Genomic DNA, 24,423 nt, shown 5'->3' on the forward strand with positions numbered 1-24,423 from the left:
AAATGTTTTAAATATGCATTTTGTTACTTTTGAAAGAAAAAAGTACTAATAACAAACTTGGAAGTTATTCTTCTGACCATAAATTTTTTCTTATTACTAATTTTTGGTCTGTCACTTTTGTTTCTTACAAATATATTTTTAACATAAATCTGATTTTTCGCCGATTTTTTTATAAATCTCTTTTAGTTAACTTAAAATTATTTGGGAAGTTATCCTAAACACCTGCTAAATTAGTAATTCTTTCGAAAACGTTTATAGTGAAAATGACTTATTTCAAATCATGCTTCAGTCCTCCCAAACACACCTTTTAAATTAATTTTCAAATGTTTCATGTTTTTTTTTATGTTCTAGCCAAGTCAATTTTGTATAAAAAATTATTTTAGCTCGTCTTTGTTGTTCATTTTTCACCTAACTATTTCAGGTTTAAATCTTATTTTGATTTCTAAACTTTCGAGACTTCGAGTTTAACCACGACTTTAACGTAAAATATGGTTGACTGTGAAAGTGAAGATATGATTTTGATGAGTTGTGCCAACAGGTAAAGAACAAGAAGCACTAGTTTGTAAAGCCAACAGTTCAAAGCCAAAGAATAACCAAGACTTATCTACTGTGAAAATAGAGTCTCGAGGTATGGAAAATAACAGCTCTTTAATGTTTCAGAATAAATTTTCATTGAAAGTGGTTTCTTAATTAATTAAAAGTTTAGATCTTTAATCGAGAATAATGATCGAAGTCAACTAATTTCCGAAACAAAATCCCAAGAATCTATTTTGGTTTAAATCCTAAACTTTGATGTTGGTTCTAATTTGTGTTTCTCAACTTAAAAATAAATTATTACATTTGAGAGCCTTAATTTTAGATATATATATATATATACTATATAGTACAATAAATAGGATGGAGAATTCGAACTCATGACCTCTTGGTGAGCGACAGGTCAATGAACAAATTATTTTATTCCTTAGTAAAATTATTCTAAATGAAACGTAATACCAATAGATATTTTGTGTTCATTTGATAAATATTTGAAACCACACCTGTAATATCAAAAATTTCAAATAAATTTAAATTTATATTAATAATAATATTTAGATGTTACTGATCAGTTTACAAATAATCCATATTTGTAAAGATTTAATATATATATATATATATATATATAACATACCCACACAATAAAGTATAAAGCATTTAAATCATAAGGCACTAAAAGGAAAGAAAACACCCAAAAATTATGAAAAAAACACATATTTAGCAAAAAAGTTAACAGGAAAGAGTAGGATATATTTTTATGCAGAAGTTTAGAGATTAAAACACCACAAATTAAACTATTTATAACCAAAAGAAAGTAAAAACATTACTTCAACATTAAATTTAAATCAACCATATATTTCTTTAAAAAGAAAAAAAAACATATAAATTAAAGGAGGTGGAGCTCATAATGGCAGATTATTTCAAAGCTGGCCATAAAATCATAAAGTGTGAGAATGGTTGGAGGAAGAAGCAGCCAATTGATCAAGCAAGAGTTATTGAGAAAGCTTCAACATTCCAATCAATGACTCCAAATCCTTCTTTTATGGTCACAATGGGGCCTTCATACATTCACACTGGCAAATGATCAGGATCGAACCATCCACATTTGAGAGAGTAATAGGGACGATTTTAATTAGCTATTTTCGAATTGGAATTTTCTTTTGCTCTGTATTATAAATTTTTTTTCCTTTTTAACTTTGCAGATCATTCCAAAAAGCTTTGCACATATTCATGTGAAGAAGTCCCAAGAGATCAATCTTAAGGTTTCAGATGGAAGGGTTTGGAAGATTTGGTGTGGTGTACGACCTTCTGGAAATGTGTGTAGTAAGGTTGAAATGAGGGCTGGTTGGAAGGCATTTGCTAGAGAAAATAACTTGGAAGAAGGCCATATTTGTGTTTTCGAGTTAATCAAAGGTCCTAAATTATCCTTCAAAGTTACCATTTTTCGATGAAAAATGTTTAGGTATTTACTGACCAATACCTATCTTTTACTGACCACCATTAAATTTCTGACAAGTAGTAGGTCAGAGAGAAAAGTGCAGGAATTTTTATTGGTGGTTAGCATAGAGATAGATACTGGTCGCCAGTAAGTTAGTACTTAGATATTGTTCTTCTTCCATCGAGTTCTTGAGAATGAAAAGGAAGTAAATCAAAGATATTTTTAAAGCTTGGGATTATGAAGGCTAGAATTTCAGTGCTGGTTCTGTTTATGGTAGTAACTGTTTTATTCTTTTCCTTGTTCAAACATGAATTTGTTTGGAATTAAGTCTTAGGAACATTGTAACTATGGATTGCTAAATTTTATTTTCTTGATTAGTGTTTTGATGTAGCCTATAACCTATAGATTGAATGTTTGTTTGCGTTCAATTAGATAGTACTTTTTCAACTTTTGTTTGTATTCTTATGTTCTCATTGCATTATCAATTTTAGTTCATATATAAATAAAAAAATTTGCATTGAAACAGGTGTGGTTTGAGATAAAAGATTAGAAAACACAACCACAAAATCATGACAAATCTTCAAGAGGTAAAACAACATCCAACATAACAAAACAAGAACATACCCTATAATTCATCATATAAACCCAAAACTAATCTCCTAAACATTAAAAGTTTGTCTTTTTTTTTTCCACCGATGTTGCTTTTGATCAAGAAGCTTGAAAAATGTAAACTTTGAGCGAGATTCTTCTACTGTTCTTTCTCATCATCTCAAAAACGCAGACATCGCCGACTTGCAAGCTATTGTCTCGAGCAAATCTCTTCCAACCACTTCCCAACATTGTTCTCCTTCGAATTCTATGAGTCGCCCCATAGAAACTACAACGAGCATTCCAAATCCTTCCATCTGGAACCTCAAGATTCAACTCTACAGGCCCCTCTAGCTTCAGATGCATCTCAGCAAAGCTTTTCGGTACGTGCTTTGACAACGAGAAAACGACACAAGTGAATTTGCAATGACTTTTAATCTACTAAAAGCACTTTTTTCTAAAGTGCTCGTAGAAGAAGCGCTTGACTTACCAGAGATTTTCCTGGATAGACATGCGAATGCGAGATCTTGCACATGAAACAAGGATTTAGAGTTGTGGATTGGAAGTCAGTTGCTTTGGCCATTGCTCTTTCTCGCTGGCTCGCCGTCGATGGCAGCTTCATCCAGCGCCGATCCTCGCCGTTCATCGGTTTTTCGATAGCGAAGCTGTCTTGGCCAACTTTGAAATCTGGGATTTGGTTTTGAAAATAGAATGAGACATTTTAAAATAAAGTTCAAATCTTAGTTTAGAAACAGATACTTCAAAATTCTTCAAAATTAACGCTGAAAAACAAAGAAACAAACCGTCTAGCCAAATAACCATATGATCAATATTATCCCCACCAGATTCTATCTTCACCATTTCCTCAACCTTATCGAGACGAATACTCTTCGCAGGATACTCGATTTCCGTAGCACTGATATCGAAGACGACGACGTGAAAGCTGGAAGATTGACTTTCATATCGAAACACTAGAAAGTGTCCGAATCCAAGAGAGTAAAACTCTGCAAACTTTTGCCATCCATCAGAAAACCAAACCCTTCCATTACTTTTGGCCAAACCCAAATTCCACTCTCGGCCATCAGCAACCTTAAGACACATTTTGCTGCTCAACAAGGCTTGCACGAGCACGCCATTATATTCTCTCACAAACTTTTTTGGGATCTCCTAAACAACAAAAATGGAAAAAGCATTTTAGACCCAAAATGAAGAGAAAGACAAAGAGAAGGAGATTATTTTGCTTACGAGTTTTTGTTGCTTGAGAGTGCGATGGAGAATGACTTTGAAGAAATGGGGAGTGGGAGAAGTAAAAGAAGGCAAAGGCATGGCTGGAGGAGAAAGGTTTTCTTTTTTTTGGTGTGATTTGTGAAGAAATGTTGATGAGAATGAGATTTAAGTTCATATATATGGAGAGATTAATTACGATTCCAGAACGGTCAATGTTAATTGGTATATATCTATGATAAAAAAAAGTGGTGAGTTCGATCCCCGCAGTGTAGTAAAAAAATGGAGTTTTGAGGAAAAATCTTGAAGATTGTGGTTTTGATTTTGCTTCATTGAATGCATTTCATTAATTTTCAAATAGTTTTTGTAGATAAGAGATATTAAATGCGTCGGCGGAGGGATGCAAGACACGCCGCTCAGTTGCTTAATTACACTATCAGTTTTTTTTTCCTCTCTTTTTCTAAATTCAATTATATGGTAAAAAAAAAAGAAAATCAATAATGTGGTGCGGGGATTCCAACATTAAGTCCATATAACGAGATATCAAGGGTTTGATTGCTTGGTAATAGTAAAATTTCTATTACTATAGTAATAATAAAAATTTTAGTATTGGTAATCGGAATTGTTAGTGGTGAATTCTCAACCAACATGTGGTCTGCTACGGTTGGATCTTCAGCCATACACGTGTCATTAGCACAAGGGCATTCACCTCGATCATGAACCTTCATGTCGAGCCGAGCATGCTTTGCAGCCGAGCCGACCAAATATACACCTTGGACTACTTCGATTCAGCCCATTCTCAGACAACTTCCACGACAGCACGCCGCACTTGATCACGACAACCTTAGAGAGTCGTTGAGGTCTTGTCATGGACCTTGTCGGGTTCTTTGCGTGTAAATAAAACTGTTATAGGGAGAAAATAGAGATCAGGCTAAACAACCGAAAAGATGAGAGTGAGACGAAGAAGGAGCGGACCCGGAGAGAGGTAAGCGGGTTGGGGTCCAGTGACCCAGGCCGGTTGGGCTCGGCATGAAGGTTCATGATTCCCGACCCCGTGCAAGCCCAGTTCGTGTCGACTTGGTTTCGACTGAGCTTGGTCAATTCTTGATCAAACAGGGAATCTATTTCTTGTTTTGAAATTTATTGAATCAAATGATTCAGTCAATATGCGTTTAACAACATTTGACAAATTCATTTTTTAAAACCGTTTTTGGATTATGTGATTTAAAAGTGGAGATTCTTAAAACAATATTGTGTTGTTTGTAGTGTTTTCAAAATTTGAAACTTTAAACTACATAATTACATTAAAAAGAGATAAAAAAAAAACTTTTATTTTATAAAAAAATGTTAATAAATTAATTAATATTATTTTTGTTATAAACTCACATTTCATTATTCTATTTTTGTTAAAACTAAAGTAGGTAAAATATAATATATTATAAATTATACACCATCGTAAAATAATAATTATACAAAATTTATAAGAAAAATATTAATAAATTAGTTAATATTATTTTAGAGGAAGTTAAATATAACTACTACTAGTATATAAATGTATTCTCACCTTTTCCTCGATAATTTTTTAAATTGAGATTCAATTTCAAATCTAGTAGCATGTACATATTTGAAAATACTACAAACATAACAATAAAAGTCTTTTTTTTAATCTGAATACAACCATATTTTTTTTTATTGAATCCATATTTTTAAATTTATGTTTTGACACTCTTAAAATTTTGTCACCATTTCAACATTTTTCATCTACATTCTATACATTTAATCATGAGTTCACTGTCGCCAATCCACATGCCTATAAATATAACTAAGATGATGGACATAATATTAATAATGAAATTTTTTACCTTAATTATTTCATAAGAAGAAAATGATTATTTTTTAATATGACCATTTTTCATAGGTTTTTTTTTTCTTTCTTTTTTTTGGTTTCTTTATTGGTTTCTTTAGAAATGTCCTTGGGTACCTTTAACATTTTCACATTTTATCGAAATTTTCATAAAAGTTACACTTCCCCATATATCGACATATAAAACCTTGATGTAAAACCTTGATTACTTAATGAAAGGAGATGGAAAATGGCAAAATTGACGACCATTTTTTTCATGGTTTCAATTGCAATTATAGCTTATTTTGCATAAAATAATTATCAAAAGAAAACAACTGTTAAAAAAGGGGCACTTTTTTTTTGGCATGTGGCAAAAAAGCTCCATTAATTACAAAATATAGCAAACAAACAGGGAAAAAAGAGCAGCCGAGCTCAAATTCACTAACGAAAAAAGCTATGTTCATGTTATGGCAATTGCTGCACATTAAAAATTTCCTCAAAAAAAAAATTACAAAACTTAGCAAAATAAAAATAAAAATATGTATCGTATGAGAGAAATTAATGCTTGGATCACCTTGGTAGATGAAAAAATGATGTATTAATGTCCAAATGAAATGCAAAAATATCACCTTAATTAATTAATTAATTAAATATTTTTTTTTTGAAGCAGACCTTAATTAATTATAATTATTATTACACCAACCACATTAATTATCTCTGATTTTGTTTTCTCTGATTATTCTCCTCCAAAGCATATCTGAACATTTAAGAAGAAGAGATCACTGCACTCGCAGAGAATAATTTGTCTCGAAAACTGTCATAAACTAAACACACCATTAAATAATGAAGAAATATGATAGATTTAATTTAATTTGCACTACATTTTTTTGGATTTTATAAATTAAGAATTAAAAGTAAGTGCAGTAATAGTTATATATCATATTGGTTTTTGATCCCAAATACTTTTAGGATTCGTTTGTTAACCTTCAGATACTTTGTTTCTATTTTGTTTTTAAAATGAAGAAAAAAATAGAACTGCATGAGTATCAACACCGTAAAATTCAAGAATGATAAAACAAGACCTTTATTTATGTTTGAACAAATTGGAAATAGAGAGAAGAAAAAAAAAACTTGTTTATGTTCTATCCAAAATTTCTATGTAATTTTGAGAATGTTTCTAAAAAATGAAAAAAAATAAAATTAGAAATAAGAAAAAAGAACAAAGAACATTTGGCAACGCTACTGTTCACATTCACATTCAACACTTACTAAAATACTCTTGTTTTTTTTTTAATTTCTAGCTAATTACAAATACATTGATTAAAAATTTGCCTAATTAATTAAAACAATAATAAATTTTTATCTATTTTATTACCAGTACCTTTATTATAACAATTTATTAAATATTAGAAAATAATAAATAATTAAATTAAATTATATCAGCTAAAAAATATTAATATAAATTTTATTAGAATGGACATCACTAATATAAAATATTTATTCTTTAATAATATAAAATATTAGTAAATATTATTGTAAAATTTAATAAAAGTGAATTCTATTTTAATAATTGTATTGACATTAAACAATGATATTAAAATAATTAAACTTAAATAATTGATCATAAATTAAATAGAAAACTGTGATATTTTATAATAATACCACATTAACTAAACTTTTATTAGAAGAACAATTACTAGCAGTATTAAACAAAGAAAAGAGTAAAATTGTAAAACAATTCATTAAAATATGTTATGGATTTCATTATGAGATATTGCGTAGGACCAACGGTTCACACGACTGGTGCATGATTGACTTTGCATGTTCCATCTTTCGATCATGAGCCTGCAGGCAAGCTAACCTTGATCTAGCCTTAACATGCACCTTCCATAAGCCCTAAAATCCCTGCCGCCTACAACTCTGGCTAGAAATAAGAAATGAGTAGTCTAGCAGTTGTTATTATATATAATTCCTCTTCGATTCCTTACAATTTTGAAAAACAACATGAATGGATTTTTGATGTTGGGAGAATTTTAAATATTACTAGTAAACTATTGGGATTAATTAGAATTATATATATTTTTTTTGAAAGAGAAACCGAAACCTTAATTTGGATTAATTAGAATTAGAAATGGTTACAATTTGACCTAATTTTTAATTCTACTAAATTTAAAAACTATAATATTAACCATTAAAATTTTTAGTATTCCAACATTTTGATTTAAGAAAACAAAAATTTTTTTATTTTAGTACAATATGTAGGGGTGGAAGATCGAACTCACAACTTCTTAGTTGGAGATATATGTCAATTACCTATGCTCGTTTTGGCAAAAACACAAAAACTTTATAACAATCTTGTTGTTTGATGGTTTAATTATAATAATCATGTCATGGGTGACTCGTTAGTCTAAAAAGACTAGGGTTAATTGAAATGGAATGAGTACAAATCCATGATAACCATCTGCCCTAGAAATTAATTATTTCTTAATGTTCTAGACACCAAATGTTGTAGGATGCAGTTACTCCGATACGCTACAAAACCCTACATTTTGCTATGCTTATTCACATAAGTCTGATACTGACTTAAACACAAAAGTATTTATCGCTAGCAACACTATCAATCTTTACTTCATATAAATAACTATTTTCAAAGTTAAAATGTGCTTATTCACTATGATGACCTTGTCAGGTTGACATAAAAGCGTAGTACAAAAAATCTCATCAATTAAGCCTCCATAAAAATATAAATTAAGGTTTTTTTAGTTCAAAAGGTGTGAATGTAGATTGAAACTTTTAACCTCGTATGTTATCCATTGAGTTCTGCTCAAATTGACAAATTAGGTTTACTCACCGTCTCTTGAATTACCTATATGAACAATAAGTAGTTAAATTTGCTTTTCTTGATTAAGTTTTTGATATCGATATAGCCTATGATCTATTGTTTGCCTTGAATGAATAGTACTCTTCAACTTTTTGTTTTAATTTCTTATATACATTATGCTTCCTTAGTTTACTCACCATAGATTAATTTTAATTTATAAAATAAAAAAAATTACACACTATAACAAAAATGTGGAGATTTGAACCTCCAATCTTTAACACTTTTTACCAGTAAAACCCGTGATTTGACATTCACGTCATGTGCAAAACCATGACAAAAAAAACATTCATACCAAAAATTTCCACAGATCTTCTAGAGATAAAGCAACATCCAACATATAACAAAAACATACCTATAATTCATCATAAAAATCCAAAACCGACCTCTAATTTTCTAGCTATTAAAAAGCTTTTTTTTTTCCACCAAGTGATCTTGCTTGATCAAGAAGCTTGAAAAATATAAACTTTGAAAGAGATTCTTCTGCTGTTCTTTCTGGTCATCTCAAAAACACAAACATCACCAACTTGTAATTTGTTGTCGCGAGCAAATTTGTTCCAACCATTTCTCAAATCAGCCATCCTCCGAGTTCTATTATTCCAATAGTACATACCACAACGAGCCCTCCATGTTCTTCCATCTGAAACCTCAAGAATCACCTCTACGGGCCCCTCCAAATGCATCTCGGTGAAGCTTCTCGGTACGTGCTTCCACGAAAAAAGAAATTTGCGTAAGTGAGTTTGGGATAACGGGATAACTTTTAATCTAATAAAAACACTTTTTTTAAAGTACTTATAGAAGAAGCGTTTGACCTACCAGAGCTTTTCCTGATAGGAGGTGTGAAGGCCAGATCTTGCACACAAAAGAAGGATTCAGAGTTGTGGATTGGAAATCAGTTGCTTTCACCATTGCTCTTTCTCGCTGGCTCGTCGTGGATGGCAGCTTCCTCCCGCCGTGCTTGATGTTCATCGATTTTCCATCGACATCGGAGCTGTCTTGGCCAACTTTGAAATCTAGGGCTTTCTCTATGAAGGTGGTTTTGGGAAAACACAATGAGGTTTTTTAAAATAAAGTTTAAATCTGATTTTTTGTTTTCGAAGTGTCGAAAATTTTTCATTTTGGTCAAATTCCCAAGTTCATTTTATTTACACTTTCAAAATATCTTCTGGTTAAATATATATGCATGTGTATTACCTTAATTACTAATATAGGTATGTAGAATAGTCAAATTTTATTTATCAAAATTTTATAGACTAAGTTAGATAGAGACAGTAATTCAAAGAATAAAACATTTTACCTTAGAACCAAAATCTAATATTTGATAAATAAAGTCTTAAATGTTGGAAAACAACCTTAAAAAACAGTAACACAATAACCAATTACCATGAAAGAAGAAACAAACCTTCTGAGCAAAAAACAAGGTCAAGATTATCCGAACCCGACTCCATCTTCACCCTTCCATCAGCTCTATCAAGACGAATTCTCTTCACAGGATACTCGATTTCCATAGTGCTGTTATCGAAGATGACGACACGAAAGCTCGAAGGTTTCCTTTCGTATCGAAACATTAGAAAGTCTTCCAATCCAATGGAGTAAAACTCTACAAACTTCTGCCACCCATCATCAAACCAGACCCTTCCATCACTTTTGGCCAAACCCACATTCCACTCTCGGCCATCGGCCACCTTAAGACACGTTTTGCTGCTTAACAAGGCTTGCACCCCATATTCTCTCACAAATTTTGTTGGGATCTCCTAAACAACGAAAATGGAAAACATTTTAGACCTAAAATAGAAAGAGAGAGAAGGAAAGTCCGTGGGAGGACATAAAAACGGCTGTCACATTTCTATCGTCTCTTTAAACTGAACTGCTTTTACTTAATTCCTCCATATACTTTTTGAGTCGAGAGAGAAAGGAAAATAATTTGACTTACAAGTTTTTGTTGCTGGAGAGTGCGATGGAGAATGACTTTGAAGAAATGGGGAGTGGGGGACTTGAAAGAAGGCATTGCTGGCGAAGAAATGTATTTTTTTTGGGTGTGATTTGTGAAGAAATTATAATGGATGGGGTTTAAGTAGTTCATATGGAGAATTAATGGCGTTTTCAGGCAAATCTTCAGGGTTATGATTTTGATTTTTCTTCATTGAATGGGAATTTCAGAACGTTTCTTATTAAATGCAGTTGGCCGACGGATCGTCTTCTTTGTTTGATTACATGCAAGAGACAAAGCTCAGTTGTTTAGTTAATTACTATCAGTTGTTTTAATTTCTTTTTCTTTATTTTTTTTAAATAAAGAAAAAACTTTCCCCTAAAATTGAGGAGGGAGTTCCTTTTGAATTCCAACGTGGTCTAGTAACATATAGACAAGTGTTTTTTTTTTTCATAATTCTTGCGTGATCCACTCGTCTGTATGTTTCTAGACCATCTAGAAATTCAAGAGGGAAGTTTTTTTTTTTTTTAAATCAGTTTTTTTCTTTGTTAGTGATTTGTTGAGCTGCCAGCGGTAATTGGTACCCATCTTCTACTATAGGTTATAAATTCGAACTCCCTCTCCTACATATTTTGTGTTAAAAAGAAAAGAAAAAGAAAAATTATTGAGCTATACTCGGGGTTGGGTGGCTAAGGATATTAAATGTTTTTGTCAACATCTAAACGTTTTCATCTACATTCTCTATAATTAAATACATTTAATTATGAATTCGATATGGACAAGGCTACTAAGTTGAACATATTATATAATAATGAAATTAAGATCTTTTATCTTTATTTCAAAATATAGTGGAATGCTCATATGAAAATTAAAACTTTTGCTTTTTGTCACCGCAGAAGCAGAACCAAAGCAAGCAGCATCTTCCTGTCCAGCAAAGAAAGAAAGTGAAGGGGAGCGTTTTTCATACTTTTCTTCTGTTTTTATGATTTTTCTAGAAATATCGATCGAAATTCACTTTGTGTTGATATTATCATCGAAGATGGCAAAGTGGTAAGTTGAAGATTCTTTCATGTAGCTTAATTTGCATAAAATATTTATAAAGAAGAAAAATAACGGTTAAGAAAAGGGGCATGCACCTGCATATGACAAGAAAAAAAATTGGAAACTCACTCGTTAAAAGATGTCATAATTAAAAAAAAAAAGAGGAAGCTTCCGTTTCGAAAGAAACGAATTATGTACGCAAACTTTGGAGAATGATGAATTATTTTTAGAAAAAACTTCCCTGTCCTAGGAGGAAGTTCTTGAATTTCTATATGGTACAGTAGCATATAAACAAGTTGATCACATAGAAATTATACAAAATTAAAAAATCTACTTGTTTATATGCAAGTGGACCACGCATGAATTGAAGAAGAGTTTATTCCAGAAGAGGGAAGTTTTCTCCTTATTTTTAATTCTCTTTAACCAAATATTCCAAAGAATTGAACCAATTACCGTACATCATAAAATGTTCCTGTCATAATTTTTTTTTTCGCGAATAAAATCTAGTTACTATAGACATATTTAAATTTCCCTCAAAAAGAATTTACAAGACGTAGCAAAATAGACATATGTATCATATGATCATGCGATTGCGTTGGTAGATGAAAAATAGGTGTATTACTATTAATAGCGAAATGAAATGCAAAAATATGAGCTTAATTAATTATTATACCAACCACACTAATTATCTCTCATCATTCTCCTTCAAAGCCATTATCTGTTGGAATGAGTGAGTATAGGCATTATCTGAACATTTAAGAAGAACACACTGCACTCTGCAGACAATAATTTGTCTAAACTAAACATACACACCATATGTGATCCATATATTAAGTAACCAAGAAAGAGAGTAAATTTGATTTAATTTGTCTTAATCTTTTTAATTTTTTATTTCAATCTATCAAACAAGTTTTAATACATTCGATAGGATTCAATCTCGGATCAAAACTCTCCCCTTCAATCGTGTGTTCTCAAATAAAAGAGTAATGAGTCCCCGATCACCTTTTTCTACATTACCCATATTCTTTGGAGCTCGAATTTAGGCTTTCAATCGTGCTCCCTGACTCCATTGATTCTTACATATTAGAGGCTCTTTTTTCTTCATCGAAATCCAGCCACACTATCGTTTGGTATTCTACAGTAAGCTCGCTTTTATGACACATTTGGTTGGAGCGAAATCACTGAATATTATCTTATCGTGATTCGCCATTCACTCATCTTTGGGAGGATATCAAAGTTTCAGCATCTAATTGGTCTTTCAAGACCTCTCTATTTTGTAATTACGAAATTTCTACCATATCACTTAAATGAAGTGCTTTCATATAATATCTCTTTTGTATATTCCTCACATACTTCTTAACGAAGTATCTTGTAATATCTTTTAAAATAAAAAGTTTAATTAATGTTTAAATATTATTATTGTCCTCTTCCTGTTGTCTTAGGTTTATATTAGTAGTTATCCTCCCTACAAGAATTGAAAATTTTTCCGACGTTTTTTTTCCTTACAAAATACAAATCGTCCGACAACCACCACCTTATAAAATGTCTATTTCAATCTCTGTACTTTAAAAATGTCCGATTTCATCTTTGTACTTTGACACATTTACTAAATTTGTTAAAATATAGTCATAAATTTGCATTAAAAATTTTCATCCTGCATACAATTTTTGTTAAAATTTTACGAATAGAGTGCAAATTAGTCACTTCTTAAAAATCTAAGGACCAAAACAAATCCGATGCTTGAAATGAACAAAAGTCGTATCTTCAAAATAAAAATAAAAAATAAATAAGAAAAACAAAAGAAAAAAATAAATGACTAAAGGTTAAAAATGAATAGAACAAGATCAACTTTTTAAAAGTAGATGCACAAAAATGAACAAAATCAAAAGATTAAAAATAGGGCAGAGCTCCTATAAATTAATAAGGTGACATGTTTGCACCCCAGGGATTGAATTAACATTAATATTATAGATTAAGAATTAAATATAAGTGTAGGCTGAATTTAGGAATATTTAGATATTCGTGTGGACCAAAATGTGTCATGAGAGTGGTGTTTATCTACACAAATTAAACAATAAAGATTATTCTTGAATATTGCTAAATTCAATCCAATCGATTGAAATTTATAGAGATAATGTCAGGGTCCTACCCCAGAAAAAGTGGTTGTGTATTTCCCAAGCGGAAAGTCGTTGGTGGGCAAACCAAGGCCAGTACCCTACGTGTCGGGTAACCTGAGGTCGGGCTAACTAATGAAAGTGCAACGTCCGGTTCAGCGATACATGCATCATATTTTCGAGGCGAAGTAAGGGTGAGCTCGACGGGAGTTGGAGACGCTATAGGAGTTAAAATAGTGTGATTCCGAGTAAAAGGGGTAAGAAATCGGGCTGCAAAGTTCGAAAATTCCAAAAATCAATGTTGCCAAAAGGCGTTGGTGTCCCTGCCCGAAAGCTGTCGACGATAATACTCTAATAAGGGCGTGAGAAAGCGAGAAGTTATGATTCTTTCTCCGATCTTCTAGTTCCCACCATATTGTCATTTATATGCCGAGGATCGATCCAAAGGTGCTCACTCATTGAGCCCCGGTAAGATAATCAATCGGTGTCGGTGTCGATGTTAGATGATCAATTAATTACCACTGTTAGAGGGGATCGAAGGGGACGTTCTATTATGAAACTCCCTACCAGTGGCTATTTTAGAAACTTATTTTACGTCTAAATTTTTCTAATTTTACACTTTTAGATTTTTGCATATAGGATTTTATTTTAATTTCGATTTTACCCTTGCATTTACATTTATTGTAGTTATTTGTTTTTTAAAATATAAAAGATTTAATTCCATAAATCAACACAAATCCCTTAATTCACCCCTCCAAAAAGATTAATTTCCCCTTAATTCACTCCCTGATACTCAATCTTCAAAGGCAATTCAAAATCACATAAACCTTTTGAAATCTCAATAAACATATATTCGCATATATACATTTAAAATCACTATAGTATATATCCACATATCCGCATATATACAAATACAAGTTGAGTTATAAGATATATCCACTTATATATCCACATATATACATTCAAAATCACTATAATATATATCCACATATCCATATATATATATAAGTTGAGTTATAAGATATATCATAATCAAATCACTATACTATGCTATATATCCTCACATATACATTAATATTTCACACCAAATCTGAAATTGAAAACATCCGTTGAAATGTAAACCTTTCCATATGGAGATGAACTACTCTGGCGACTGAGAAAAATGGAGGCGGCCGGAGATGAAGGCAGGCAAACGTCAGCCGGAGACGAAGGTAGGTAGAAACGCCCGTAAAATAAGAACCGACCGAAGTCTCTTTTTGAAGGCGGTGGAGATGAAATGCTCTTGCGACAAAGAAAAGCAGAGCCGGCCGGAGTGGAAGACAGACGGTCGGAGAAGAGGAATGAACGATCGAATAAGAGAAACTGATGATCGGAAGAAGGAAAACCGACAGTCGGAGGAAGAAAAGAAAAATGAGGAAGAAGAAAGGGTTGGGTTTCGAAAATGGACGAGTTTTTGGGGTTTTGAGATTTTTTAATTTTGGAAAGTATCATGTAGAATCAAAGGAAAGCTGTCTTTGTTTGAGATGAAAAAAAAAACAATTGCAATTGCAAATTTCTTTTTTTTTTTTTGGACAAACAATTTTTTTTTACTTCGCCCTTTGCATTGACAGAAGAGATTCAAAAAAAATATGATTCAACCTCAAACCCTTTTGAATGTAGCGGATAACAGCGGAGCCCGAGAATTGATGTGTATTCGAATCATAGGGGCTAGTAATCGATGATATGCTCATATTGGTGACGTTATTGTTGCTGTAATCAAAAAAGCCGTCCCAAATACACATCTAGAAAGATCAGAAGTGATCAAGCTGTAATTGTACGTACTTGTAAAGAACTCAAACGAGAAAACGGTATGATAATACAATATGATGACCAATTCCAAGGGTATCATCTAATTAGGGATTGTTTCATGACAAAAATATAAATTTTATTTATTTCCAACTAATCTCAAATTTATATCAAATACGGAGGAATAACATTTGTAATTTTAATTACCTACCAGATAATAATTATTATGCAAGGTATGAATTATAAAATTATTACAATTAACATCTAATTGCCACGTCACTTTTTCATTAGTTAACTATTGGTCCAAAGACCGTCTAAAACTATTTTCAATCTTGGAAATTAAAGTATTTATTTTAATATTTTAGCAACTAAATAGACACTAAACAAATTTTAAGAACAAAAATGTATTTTATCCCAAAAATTAAAATTTACCTAATAAAATATGAATTATAAATAATTAATCTTAGTCCACACAACAAAACTCGCAATTTTACAAAGCACATGGCTAATTTCTCTTTGATTACAAAACTAACATATATATTCAAATTGATTAATTAAGTAGAAAAAAAGGTCATGAAGTCTGCCAACATGAATAATAACTAGAAGGAAAAAAAAAACCCTAAATTCTTTAACCACCTCTAAAAGGTTTCTAGATTTCCCAAACTCTAAATTTCCTGTAGTTGTGTTCCTAAGTTTTTATATCCCAAAGTGCAAATTTTTTTTTATATAAATTAAAATTAATCTATGGGGAGTAGATTAAATATAATAATAACATAAGAGTACAAATAAAAGAAACATATTATAGGCTACACATATGAAGACTCTAATTAAAAAAAAAAATCAAATTTTTAACAATCCATAAATTACATCAATGTCCCTACAATTCAATTCCAACAAATACATGTTTGAAGAAGGAAAAGGGTAAAGAAAATAAAAGTTCTAGCCTTCATGATCCCAAGCTTCAACAATCGCCTTCATTTACTATCCTTTCATTCTCAAATCTCAAGAACTCAATCAAAGAAAGAACACTATTTAAGTACTTACCAGTAACTAGTATCCATATTTTTCTGTACTAATCACCAATAAAAATTTGACAGTTTTTTGTTTTTTTGGAAACATAAAAAATATTTATTTTTCTGCATTTATCCCCAATCTACTACTTGTCAAAATTCAATGATGGTCAGTATAAAATAATACTTGTCGGTAAGTACTTAAATATTTTTCATCGAAAAATGGTAACTTTGAATGATAATTTAGTACCTTTCATTAACTCGAAAACACAAATATGGCCTTCTTCCAAGCTATTATCTCTAGCAAATGCCTTCCAACCACCCCTCATTTCAACACTCTTATTCACATTTTGAGAGGGACGTACACCACACCAAATTTTCCAAACCCTTCCATCTGAATCCTCAAGACTGATCTCTTGGGACTTCTTCACATGGATCTTTGCAAAGCTTTTTGGAATGTTCTGCTCAAAAGTCAATGTCAATACAAAAATGTGAATAAATTAAAGTCCCCTTTTATCCTTTAAAGATGCATAGTTCGATCCTCATCCGGTAGTTGTTGAACTCAAGACAAAAAAAAGCGATCACTTGCGCTATTACATTCTTACCGGATCACCTTTGCCGGTGTGAATGTATGAAGGCCCCATTGTGATCATAAAAGAATGATTTGGCGTCATTGATTGGAATGTTGAAGCTCTCTCAGTAACTGATCTGAGACCATTCTCACACTTTATGACTTTCAAACGATCTGCAATTATAATAAGGTCCACCTCTTTTAATTTATATGTGTGTTTTTCTTTTCCTTTTTAAAGAAAGATGGTCGATTTGTTTTTGTTATAACATTTATGAGGAAAAGAAAAAGGAAATCAATCATATTATTCTTGTTTTACCTTTGAATTTGGAAGATTGAAAGTCTTCATTCCTCAGCACTTCATCATGATCATTACTAATTTTCATCTTCTTATGATGAGCCACAGAATACAAATTTGTTTGAGTAATTTTCCCTTCTCTTCTTCTCTTGTAAACCAATATTTGATCTTCAAATTCTTCACTCTCACTTCTAATATCCCCAAAATCTTCCATTGGATATTCAATCTCTGAAGCACTTGGATCAAATATTGTAACATGGAAGCAAGCATTTGTTTCATATCTGAATGTTAAAAAGTAGCCAACTCCAATGGAATAAAACTCCACAAATTGTTGCCACCCTTTTTCAAACCAAACTTTTCCATTACTTTTTTCCACTCCCACTTTCCACTCTGCCCCATTTGCCACCTTCAGAAACACCTCCTCATTTTGCAAAGCTTCCCCATGTCTTGAAACAAATTTCTTTGGAACATTCTGAAAATAAATGAAAGATAAAAAAAGTTTAAAACTTTACAAAACCCAAAAGAAATTAAAGGCAAAACAAAATGCAAATTATGTTCTTGGTGATCATGTTTGTACTTACTAGCTTTCTTTGGGTGAGGATGTGAGGGAGAATGACCTTGAAAAAATGGGGCGTGGCCGACGTAAAGCCGCGGTGCGGGTGGCGGCGGGAAGAGGAAGCCATGGCAGTCCGGCGGAGAAAGGTTTTAGATTGTGATTTTTGTGAAAATTGTTGAAATGGTGCAGCAACTATGGAAGGGAAGATAAGAATGTATAGAGAGTTGATTGAATGAGAGAATCAATTTTATTGATGGGGTTTTTGAGGCAAATCTTGATGGCAATGATTTCTTGATAGAAACGTTTTTCTGTTATTGGGAATTGAGAGGTTTAAGTGCATCTGTGGATGAATATATAATCTTCTTGTTCCATAAACGTTATTGAAGAATCGCAAACGAGGAAGTCGAGTCGACGGCTTCTTTTTCAGAGGTTTAAATGCATTTTTACAGTTTAAATATTAGTTTGATGGGATATTTCAGTCCCTTTCTTTTCAAATTTTGTGATTTGAGTTGCTAGACTTTAAAAAGGTTGGTTTTGATTTATTTATTTCTTGAAAAGTGACTATTAAATTTACGGTATAATTAAATGAGTTAAAAATTTCTTTTTTTTTTTAATTCAAGGATCGAAACCGACGTTGTGATAGTATAAAGACTAAAATGAATCAAAGTTGAAAGTGCAAAATCAAAACAGATGTTTTGAGAGTGCATTAACCAAATGAACCAAGATCTAAAGCACATGCGCACCTTTTTTTTCTCTTCAATTCAACCATTGGAAGGGTGGGGCCGTGGACTTTGAGTTGTCAATCCTCGAGATGGTAATATAGTTGCCTTAGCTACTTAAGTTTATGGTCTGGATTAATGTTTGTCTATATTATATGTATTATTTATCATCTACAATCTTCGATCACTATATAATGGTTGCGGTGTTGTAATTTTCAATAATATAGGACCACACATGTATTAATTTAATGTGTTTTTGCTATTTAATTAGACGAAGATAAGTGATCTAATTATGTGTAAGTTTTGGTTCAAAGGAGTAATATAAATTGAGTATGGACAAAATGTATAGATACCATGAAATAAATTCCAATTTGATGAGGGGTCAAATTGAAAATATCAAAGTTTTTGATCGGTTATATAGGGGTTATGGTCCCCAATTAAGAGGGATCATGTCTGTTCTTCTCTCATCCCTTAAGAGAGAGAAAAGTGAAAACGCCTTCTTCTCCATACTGTTGAAATCCATCGAGGCTAATTCGTGATTCTCTAGACTTGGGAGATCGAACCCAACATACTCAACAACGTTCAATTATGGATGAGCGTATGCTTCCGCTTCTTTGATATTAATTCTCTTGAATTGAAATGAAAACTTGATCTAGGACTTTTAAGTTTTGGACTTTAATTTTTCCCAAACACGAAGAGCAAACCAAAATATAACTCAAGCTGTGATTACATGTTTAGACGTATGAATCTTACTCTACATGGTTGAATTCTAAAATTAAAAATCATCAAGTTTTGTATATACTAATTCTGCCCATTTTAATTAAATTTATTTTAATGATATATACTTTTACTTTCGTATACGCTTAAATCTATAATTAAGTTTTATTTAAGGGTGGGGTGGGAGCCTTATCCCACTTGAGCTATGCTCGAATTGACAAATTTTATTTAGATTACCAACATATATATATGTTAATTATAATTCTTTGGTAATTCTCCTTGAATATAAAATATATGGTTACTAGTCAATCTAACCATAATTAGACAAAGGCACCTATTAACAATTCAAACATCGATGGTTTTTCTATTGGCCTTTACGGTTGTTAACTAAAAAAAAATCTCTGATTAATAAAATTACAATTTTCAACATGATAGCTTCTAAAAATATTTCAAAAGACAAAAATATAGTTATCAATATAGTTAATTTATTGGTGGAAAAAAGGTATAAGATTGGATTCAAATTACAATGTATATTGATGCTTATACATTTACAATAGTATTTGAAATTTTGTTCACATGGCTTCATTTATATTTACAAATCACTGATAAGATAGCCCCGAAAAATCATTTTATTAAGTTAAATATATTTTAATCTAATTCCTTAAAAAAAATTAAATATATATATATATATATATATATAAAGGGACACTTCCAAATATGGCAAAAAATTTTACTAAAATAAGCAAAATAGCAACCACATTAGTATTTTTTTCAGAAAAAATGGAGGTCCAATTGTGCAAGGAATGTCCGTCTTTCTGCTAAACATTACAAATTTACCCTTTAATATATCTGTAATACATCTAACTATTGGTATATATCTCTGATATAATAATGATATACAATTTATTTACTTCTGGTATAACCATGATATCTACTCAACTTCTAACAAGTCTTACCACTGATATACGTATGATAATCATTGATTTACCACACTGATGCAATAAATATATATGTGATATATATTTGATATGTCTCTAATTTATCATTGATATACAAATGATATACCAATGATATAACTATGGTATTTACTGATGTAACTTTTTATATGATTATATGATTTACCATTAATATAACACCGATGTATACTTAATATGCTTCTAATTTACCACTTATATACCTCTTATATAACTAGTATATCTATTAATATAAATATGATATATGTATGTTGATATCATGATATTATATCCAATATTTTTTTCAGATGAAAACAATGGTGCAAGATTTTTTTATTATTTTTTTTATTTTTGAAATATAAAGATTATATAAAAGATTGATGTGGACCATGCACGTCCAAAAAGACAAGTTAAATTTTTGATATACTTTATAAATTTACACAATTGATATCTCTTATATTTAGTATCTAATTAATATTAATATTGAATAAATAGCAGTGATATAGTCATCAACATTATTCATAATATTAGTATATTGATCAACAAATTGAAATGATAAACTAGAATTTAAACAACTGATATACCACTAAAAATTAAACATTTCATATACCTTATATTTAGTATATCGGTTGCAAATATATTTAGTATATCAGTTGAAAATATATTTAGTATATCAGTTGAAAATATATTTAGTATATCATAAATTAAAAGTATATCATATATATATTATATGTATAATACGTACATTTTTTATGTATATCAGTGGTATATTTGATAATGTATATCATGGTAGATCTAATACTGTATATTAAGGATACATCAAATGTATATCAGAAGTATATCATAGTTACATCGGATGTACATTAGATATAGATTTGACGTATATCATATACAAATTTACATTAGATGTATATCAGATATAGATTTGATGTATGATATACATCAGATAGAATATTAGATATAAATATATCTGATGTATATATCATACATCAAATGGAATGTTCTGATATATGTAGACACCGTATTTGGTCCGACTTAATTTTAATTTTAATTTTAATTTATATTATTGTATTTTACTTTATTGTGTTTTATTTTAATTAAGAATAACATAGGTTTACTTTATTATTAGTTTTAATATAAAGTTTAAATTAACTAAAATTAAAATGTTAGATTTATTGTTAGATTTATTTAAATGTTTAATTTTATTAATAAGAAAATAAAAATGGTTCGTTTAGATTTTGTTTTATTATTAAAATAAAAAATAGATAAATAAAAATGATTTGTTTTAATGAAATAAAATTTTATTTTAACAAAACCTTTGATTTTTAAGGTTTTTTTTCCTTTTTGATTTTTTCCTCACCTAACGTGGCATCTCCTCCTCCCCCTTCCTTCCTCCCTTTCCTCTGGCTTTCTTATTTTAGCATATATCAGCGTTGTTTTTTTTAGTATTTAAGGGGAGGAAGTACACAACAACCAGGACATGGTGCAGAGAGTTAGAAACTCATCACCTCATCACCATATCTTCTTCTCTCCATCTCTCTTATCCCACCATCACCACTTTTCTCTTGCATACCCACGACCTCCGACGACGCAAGGGAACAACGCGAACGACAGCAGCAACAATCTTCTTTTTCACAGCTTCTTCCAAACCCGCTGACACTCTGACGATCTCCTCTGATAGTGCATTTTAAGTAAGTATGGTTGGAAAGGGAAAGACTTTGAGAATCATGCTTTTAATTTGAAAAAGGTTCTTTTGTTTCTATCAAAAGATTTTTTTTTTTTGTTTTTTTTAAGAAAAAAATGTTTTTTTTAAGAAAATGTTTTTTTTTACTTTTTTTTTAAAAAGAAAATGTTTTTAGTAAGGAAAAAAATCTTCTAAATTAATTTAAATAAGTTTTTGAAAATAAAATAAAGATTTTGATATTTTAAAATTTGTTTTAAAATAAAAGGTTTTCTTTTTCTAATAAAGAAGAGTTTTTCAAATGAAATAAATATAAACTTAATTTTATTTTAATAAAATATTTTACTTTAAAATTTTGGTTAAAATACGTTGAAAAAATAGGAGTTTTATAAAATTAATTTTGTTTAAAAAAATTTGGATTCTTTTAAATTTCGATTCAAAGTTTAAATTTGGATTCTTTTTATTTAAAATGTAGTTTTTATTTAAAATGAATTTTTTTACAAGGTTTATATTTTTTGTGTTACCTTTGTTTTATTTTTTAATTAAAAAAGAAACTTCTGCTGCAGGATTTTAAAGGAGGAGATAAAAACAGAGTATTTTAGAATAAAATCTGATTTAAAATTCTTTTAATGGTTTGGTGGTTATGGTTTTGAAAAAATCTTAACAATTTTTTTAGTAAATAAGTTTTGTTAAAGTAAATTTTGACTTTGTTTTTAAATAATTTTTTTTTCTTTTAAATAATTTTGTTAATTTCGAAATAATTAAAAAAAAGATATTTTTTTTTGTTTTAATTTAACAAAATTCGTAGTTTTTTTTAGTTAAAAAAATAAATTAAAACTTTTGTTTGTGTAAAAAAATATAATATTTACATCTTAAATGTTGGCATAGTGGTAAGATGTTTGTTTTTTAATGTACATGACCCATTTAGAGTTTTTTTTTTCTTTGGCACATTGGTGTGATGTTTTAGTGTCAACACTCACGTCGCAAGTTCAAGTCTTAATTTTTCTAATGGCTTTCGTGCCACTCATACCTATTAACTAATGTGAATTAATATAATATGAGACATTTAAAATAAAATAAAAACATTTTTCTTTGGACCAAATAAAATAATGGGATAATTTTTGACAAAGTTTTCCGGGTGTCGTAGGGTGCTAACACTTTCCCTACGCTGAGTCGACTCCCGAACCAACAATCTGTTTTCGCAGACCTTGTTTTTTTTAGGTTACCAATCACACCTCGTAGATGATTGGTGGCGACTCCAAACCCTTATCTCGAAAGAGACCCTTCAAGGGATGACGTCGGCCGCTCCGCATCGCGATGACGTTGCGACAATATACATCAGATATCATAAAGGTAAAATTAGAATAATAAAAATTCTGAAAATAAAAATTCAAAAATTTTGCTATATTTGAAATTTTGAAAAGCTGGTACATTTCTTGAAATACATCAAATATTTTTGCTACCCACCATAATTATCCTATATTTAATCTAATTCTTAATTAAGCAAGACATTAAACTTCCAACTTATTTGATTTTTTGAAAAGTTCTTTCCTAACATCTGCCTTATATTTTTGCACTTGTCCAACAAGGTAAACTACATAATAATCTCTTTATCAAATAATATCACTGTCAAATAAAATATATTTGAAACAATCATTGTAATATCTTGTTAAATTCTTTGTCCAAGTCTTATAAAGATGTGAAAGCTACTACTAAATTTGGTAAAGACTCTATTGTATATACTAATATTGTTGTGAATACTTTTAAAATGAGAGATTTGGAGTTGAAATTTGAGGGCAAAAAATGGAGAGGTTTGTTGTCCCAGTTCTGCAGCCAAGACATGTCCTAGACTTAGTCGTATGGATGAAATTTTTAGGTGTCGAACAAAAGGAGTGATAAGCCTGAAAATGCAGTCGTATATGGTTTACGGATGAACCCTTTTGTGATGTAAGTAGAAGATTGTGTATGGTTTATGGATGAACCCTTTTGTGGTGTAAGTAGAGGATTGTAAAGGGTGCGACAAGGAATGGTCAATATAAGTTTTCTCACAACGTGAGTTATGGTTGAGCTCTTTCGAATAACAATATGCTCCATTGATAAGAACGCTCTCAATACACATGAAGATTAGACCATCGACTATTTGACAAGAGGCTAGGTGGTCTTTTATTTAATGGGAGAATTGTTAGGGTATATAAAACATAAAACCACTTCATCATTAATTAAGATAATATTTTCTTTGATAATAAGTTTAAGTAAAAATAAATCCATGTAAACTTAAATGGAAAGATATATAGCTTACACAATTGAGAGGGATGATTACTAAAAAAACCTAAATTAACGGATACATCAAACTCACCCTCAACCAAAATTTTAAATGGAAATATTAAAGTCTCAATTTTATGAAAATATCGATGAACATATCGATAAAATGTCAATGTTCATGAATATTTCTTGAAAAATTTATAACAAATAAACATTTCATCGTTATTAAACAGTTAGAAATTATTAATATTTAAAATTTGAACTTTTCCCAAGAAATGACGAGG

General features: G+C 30.4%; 3 protein-coding genes across 3 annotated transcripts; all 3 read right to left on the bottom strand.

Moving 5' to 3' along the window:
- Positions 1-2,625: 2,625 nt before the first annotated feature.
- Positions 2,626-3,713, bottom strand: LOC148212785 (B3 domain-containing transcription factor VRN1-like). Its single transcript, XM_088120913.1, has 3 exons — positions 3,364-3,713; positions 3,051-3,247; positions 2,626-2,950 (listed from the first exon to the last, which is right to left on the bottom strand). The coding sequence occupies exons 1-3, from the start codon at positions 3,659-3,661 to the stop codon at positions 2,681-2,683; spliced, it is 765 nt and encodes a 254-aa protein (XP_087977039.1). The 5' UTR covers positions 3,662-3,713; the 3' UTR covers positions 2,626-2,680.
- Positions 3,714-8,948: 5,235 nt separating this feature from the next.
- Positions 8,949-10,513, bottom strand: LOC111024772 (B3 domain-containing transcription factor VRN1-like). Its single transcript, XM_022302547.2, has 4 exons — positions 10,439-10,513; positions 9,908-10,259; positions 9,322-9,530; positions 8,949-9,212 (listed from the first exon to the last, which is right to left on the bottom strand). Exons 1-4 carry the CDS (start codon positions 10,511-10,513, stop codon positions 8,949-8,951), a joined length of 900 nt encoding a protein of 299 aa, XP_022158239.2.
- Positions 10,514-16,597: 6,084 nt separating this feature from the next.
- LOC111024773 (B3 domain-containing transcription factor VRN1-like) lies at positions 16,598-17,934 on the bottom strand. The gene is made up of 4 exons (XM_022302549.1): positions 17,833-17,934; positions 17,273-17,723; positions 16,991-17,130; positions 16,598-16,846 (listed from the first exon to the last, which is right to left on the bottom strand). The coding sequence occupies exons 1-4, from the start codon at positions 17,932-17,934 to the stop codon at positions 16,598-16,600; spliced, it is 942 nt and encodes a 313-aa protein (XP_022158241.1).
- Positions 17,935-24,423: the final 6,489 nt, after the last annotated feature.

This window comes from Momordica charantia (assembly GCF_013281855.1).
Source record: "Momordica charantia cultivar OHB3-1 chromosome 2 unlocalized genomic scaffold, Mcharantia_2.0 BLBB01000002.1, whole genome shotgun sequence".
Classification (NCBI taxonomy): Eukaryota; Viridiplantae; Streptophyta; class Magnoliopsida; order Cucurbitales; family Cucurbitaceae; genus Momordica; species Momordica charantia.

Bases quoted from the DNA above. Each gene is read 5' to 3' on its own strand.
- LOC111024773 (XM_022302549.1), bottom strand. From the start codon at position 17,934: ATGGCTTCCTCTTCCCGCCGCCACCCGCACCGCGGCTTTACGTCGGCC. The intron at 17,724-17,832 runs GTAAGTACAAAC...ATTTATTTTCAG, and splicing joins TCCTCACCCAAAGAAAGCTA to AATGTTCCAAAGAAATTTGT. The intron at 16,847-16,990 runs GTAAGAATGTAA...ACTTTTGAGCAG, and splicing joins ACACCGGCAAAGGTGATCCG to AACATTCCAAAAAGCTTTGC.
- LOC148212785 (XM_088120913.1), bottom strand. From the start codon at position 3,661: ATGTGTCTTAAGGTTGCTGATGGCCGAGAGTGGAATTTGGGTTTGGCC. The intron at 3,248-3,363 runs GTTTGTTTCTTT...ACCAAATCCCAG, and splicing joins TATGGTTATTTGGCTAGACG to ATTTCAAAGTTGGCCAAGAC. The intron at 2,951-3,050 runs GTAAGTCAAGCG...TCGTTGTCAAAG, and splicing joins TCTATCCAGGAAAATCTCTG to CACGTACCGAAAAGCTTTGC.
- LOC111024772 (XM_022302547.2), bottom strand. From the start codon at position 10,513: ATGCCTTCTTTCAAGTCCCCCACTCCCCATTTCTTCAAAGTCATTCTC. The intron at 10,260-10,438 runs GTAAGTCAAATT...TTCGTTGTTTAG, and splicing joins CTCTCCAGCAACAAAAACTT to GAGATCCCAACAAAATTTGT. The intron at 9,531-9,907 runs GTTTGTTTCTTC...CCACCTTCATAG, and splicing joins CCTTGTTTTTTGCTCAGAAG to AGAAAGCCCTAGATTTCAAA.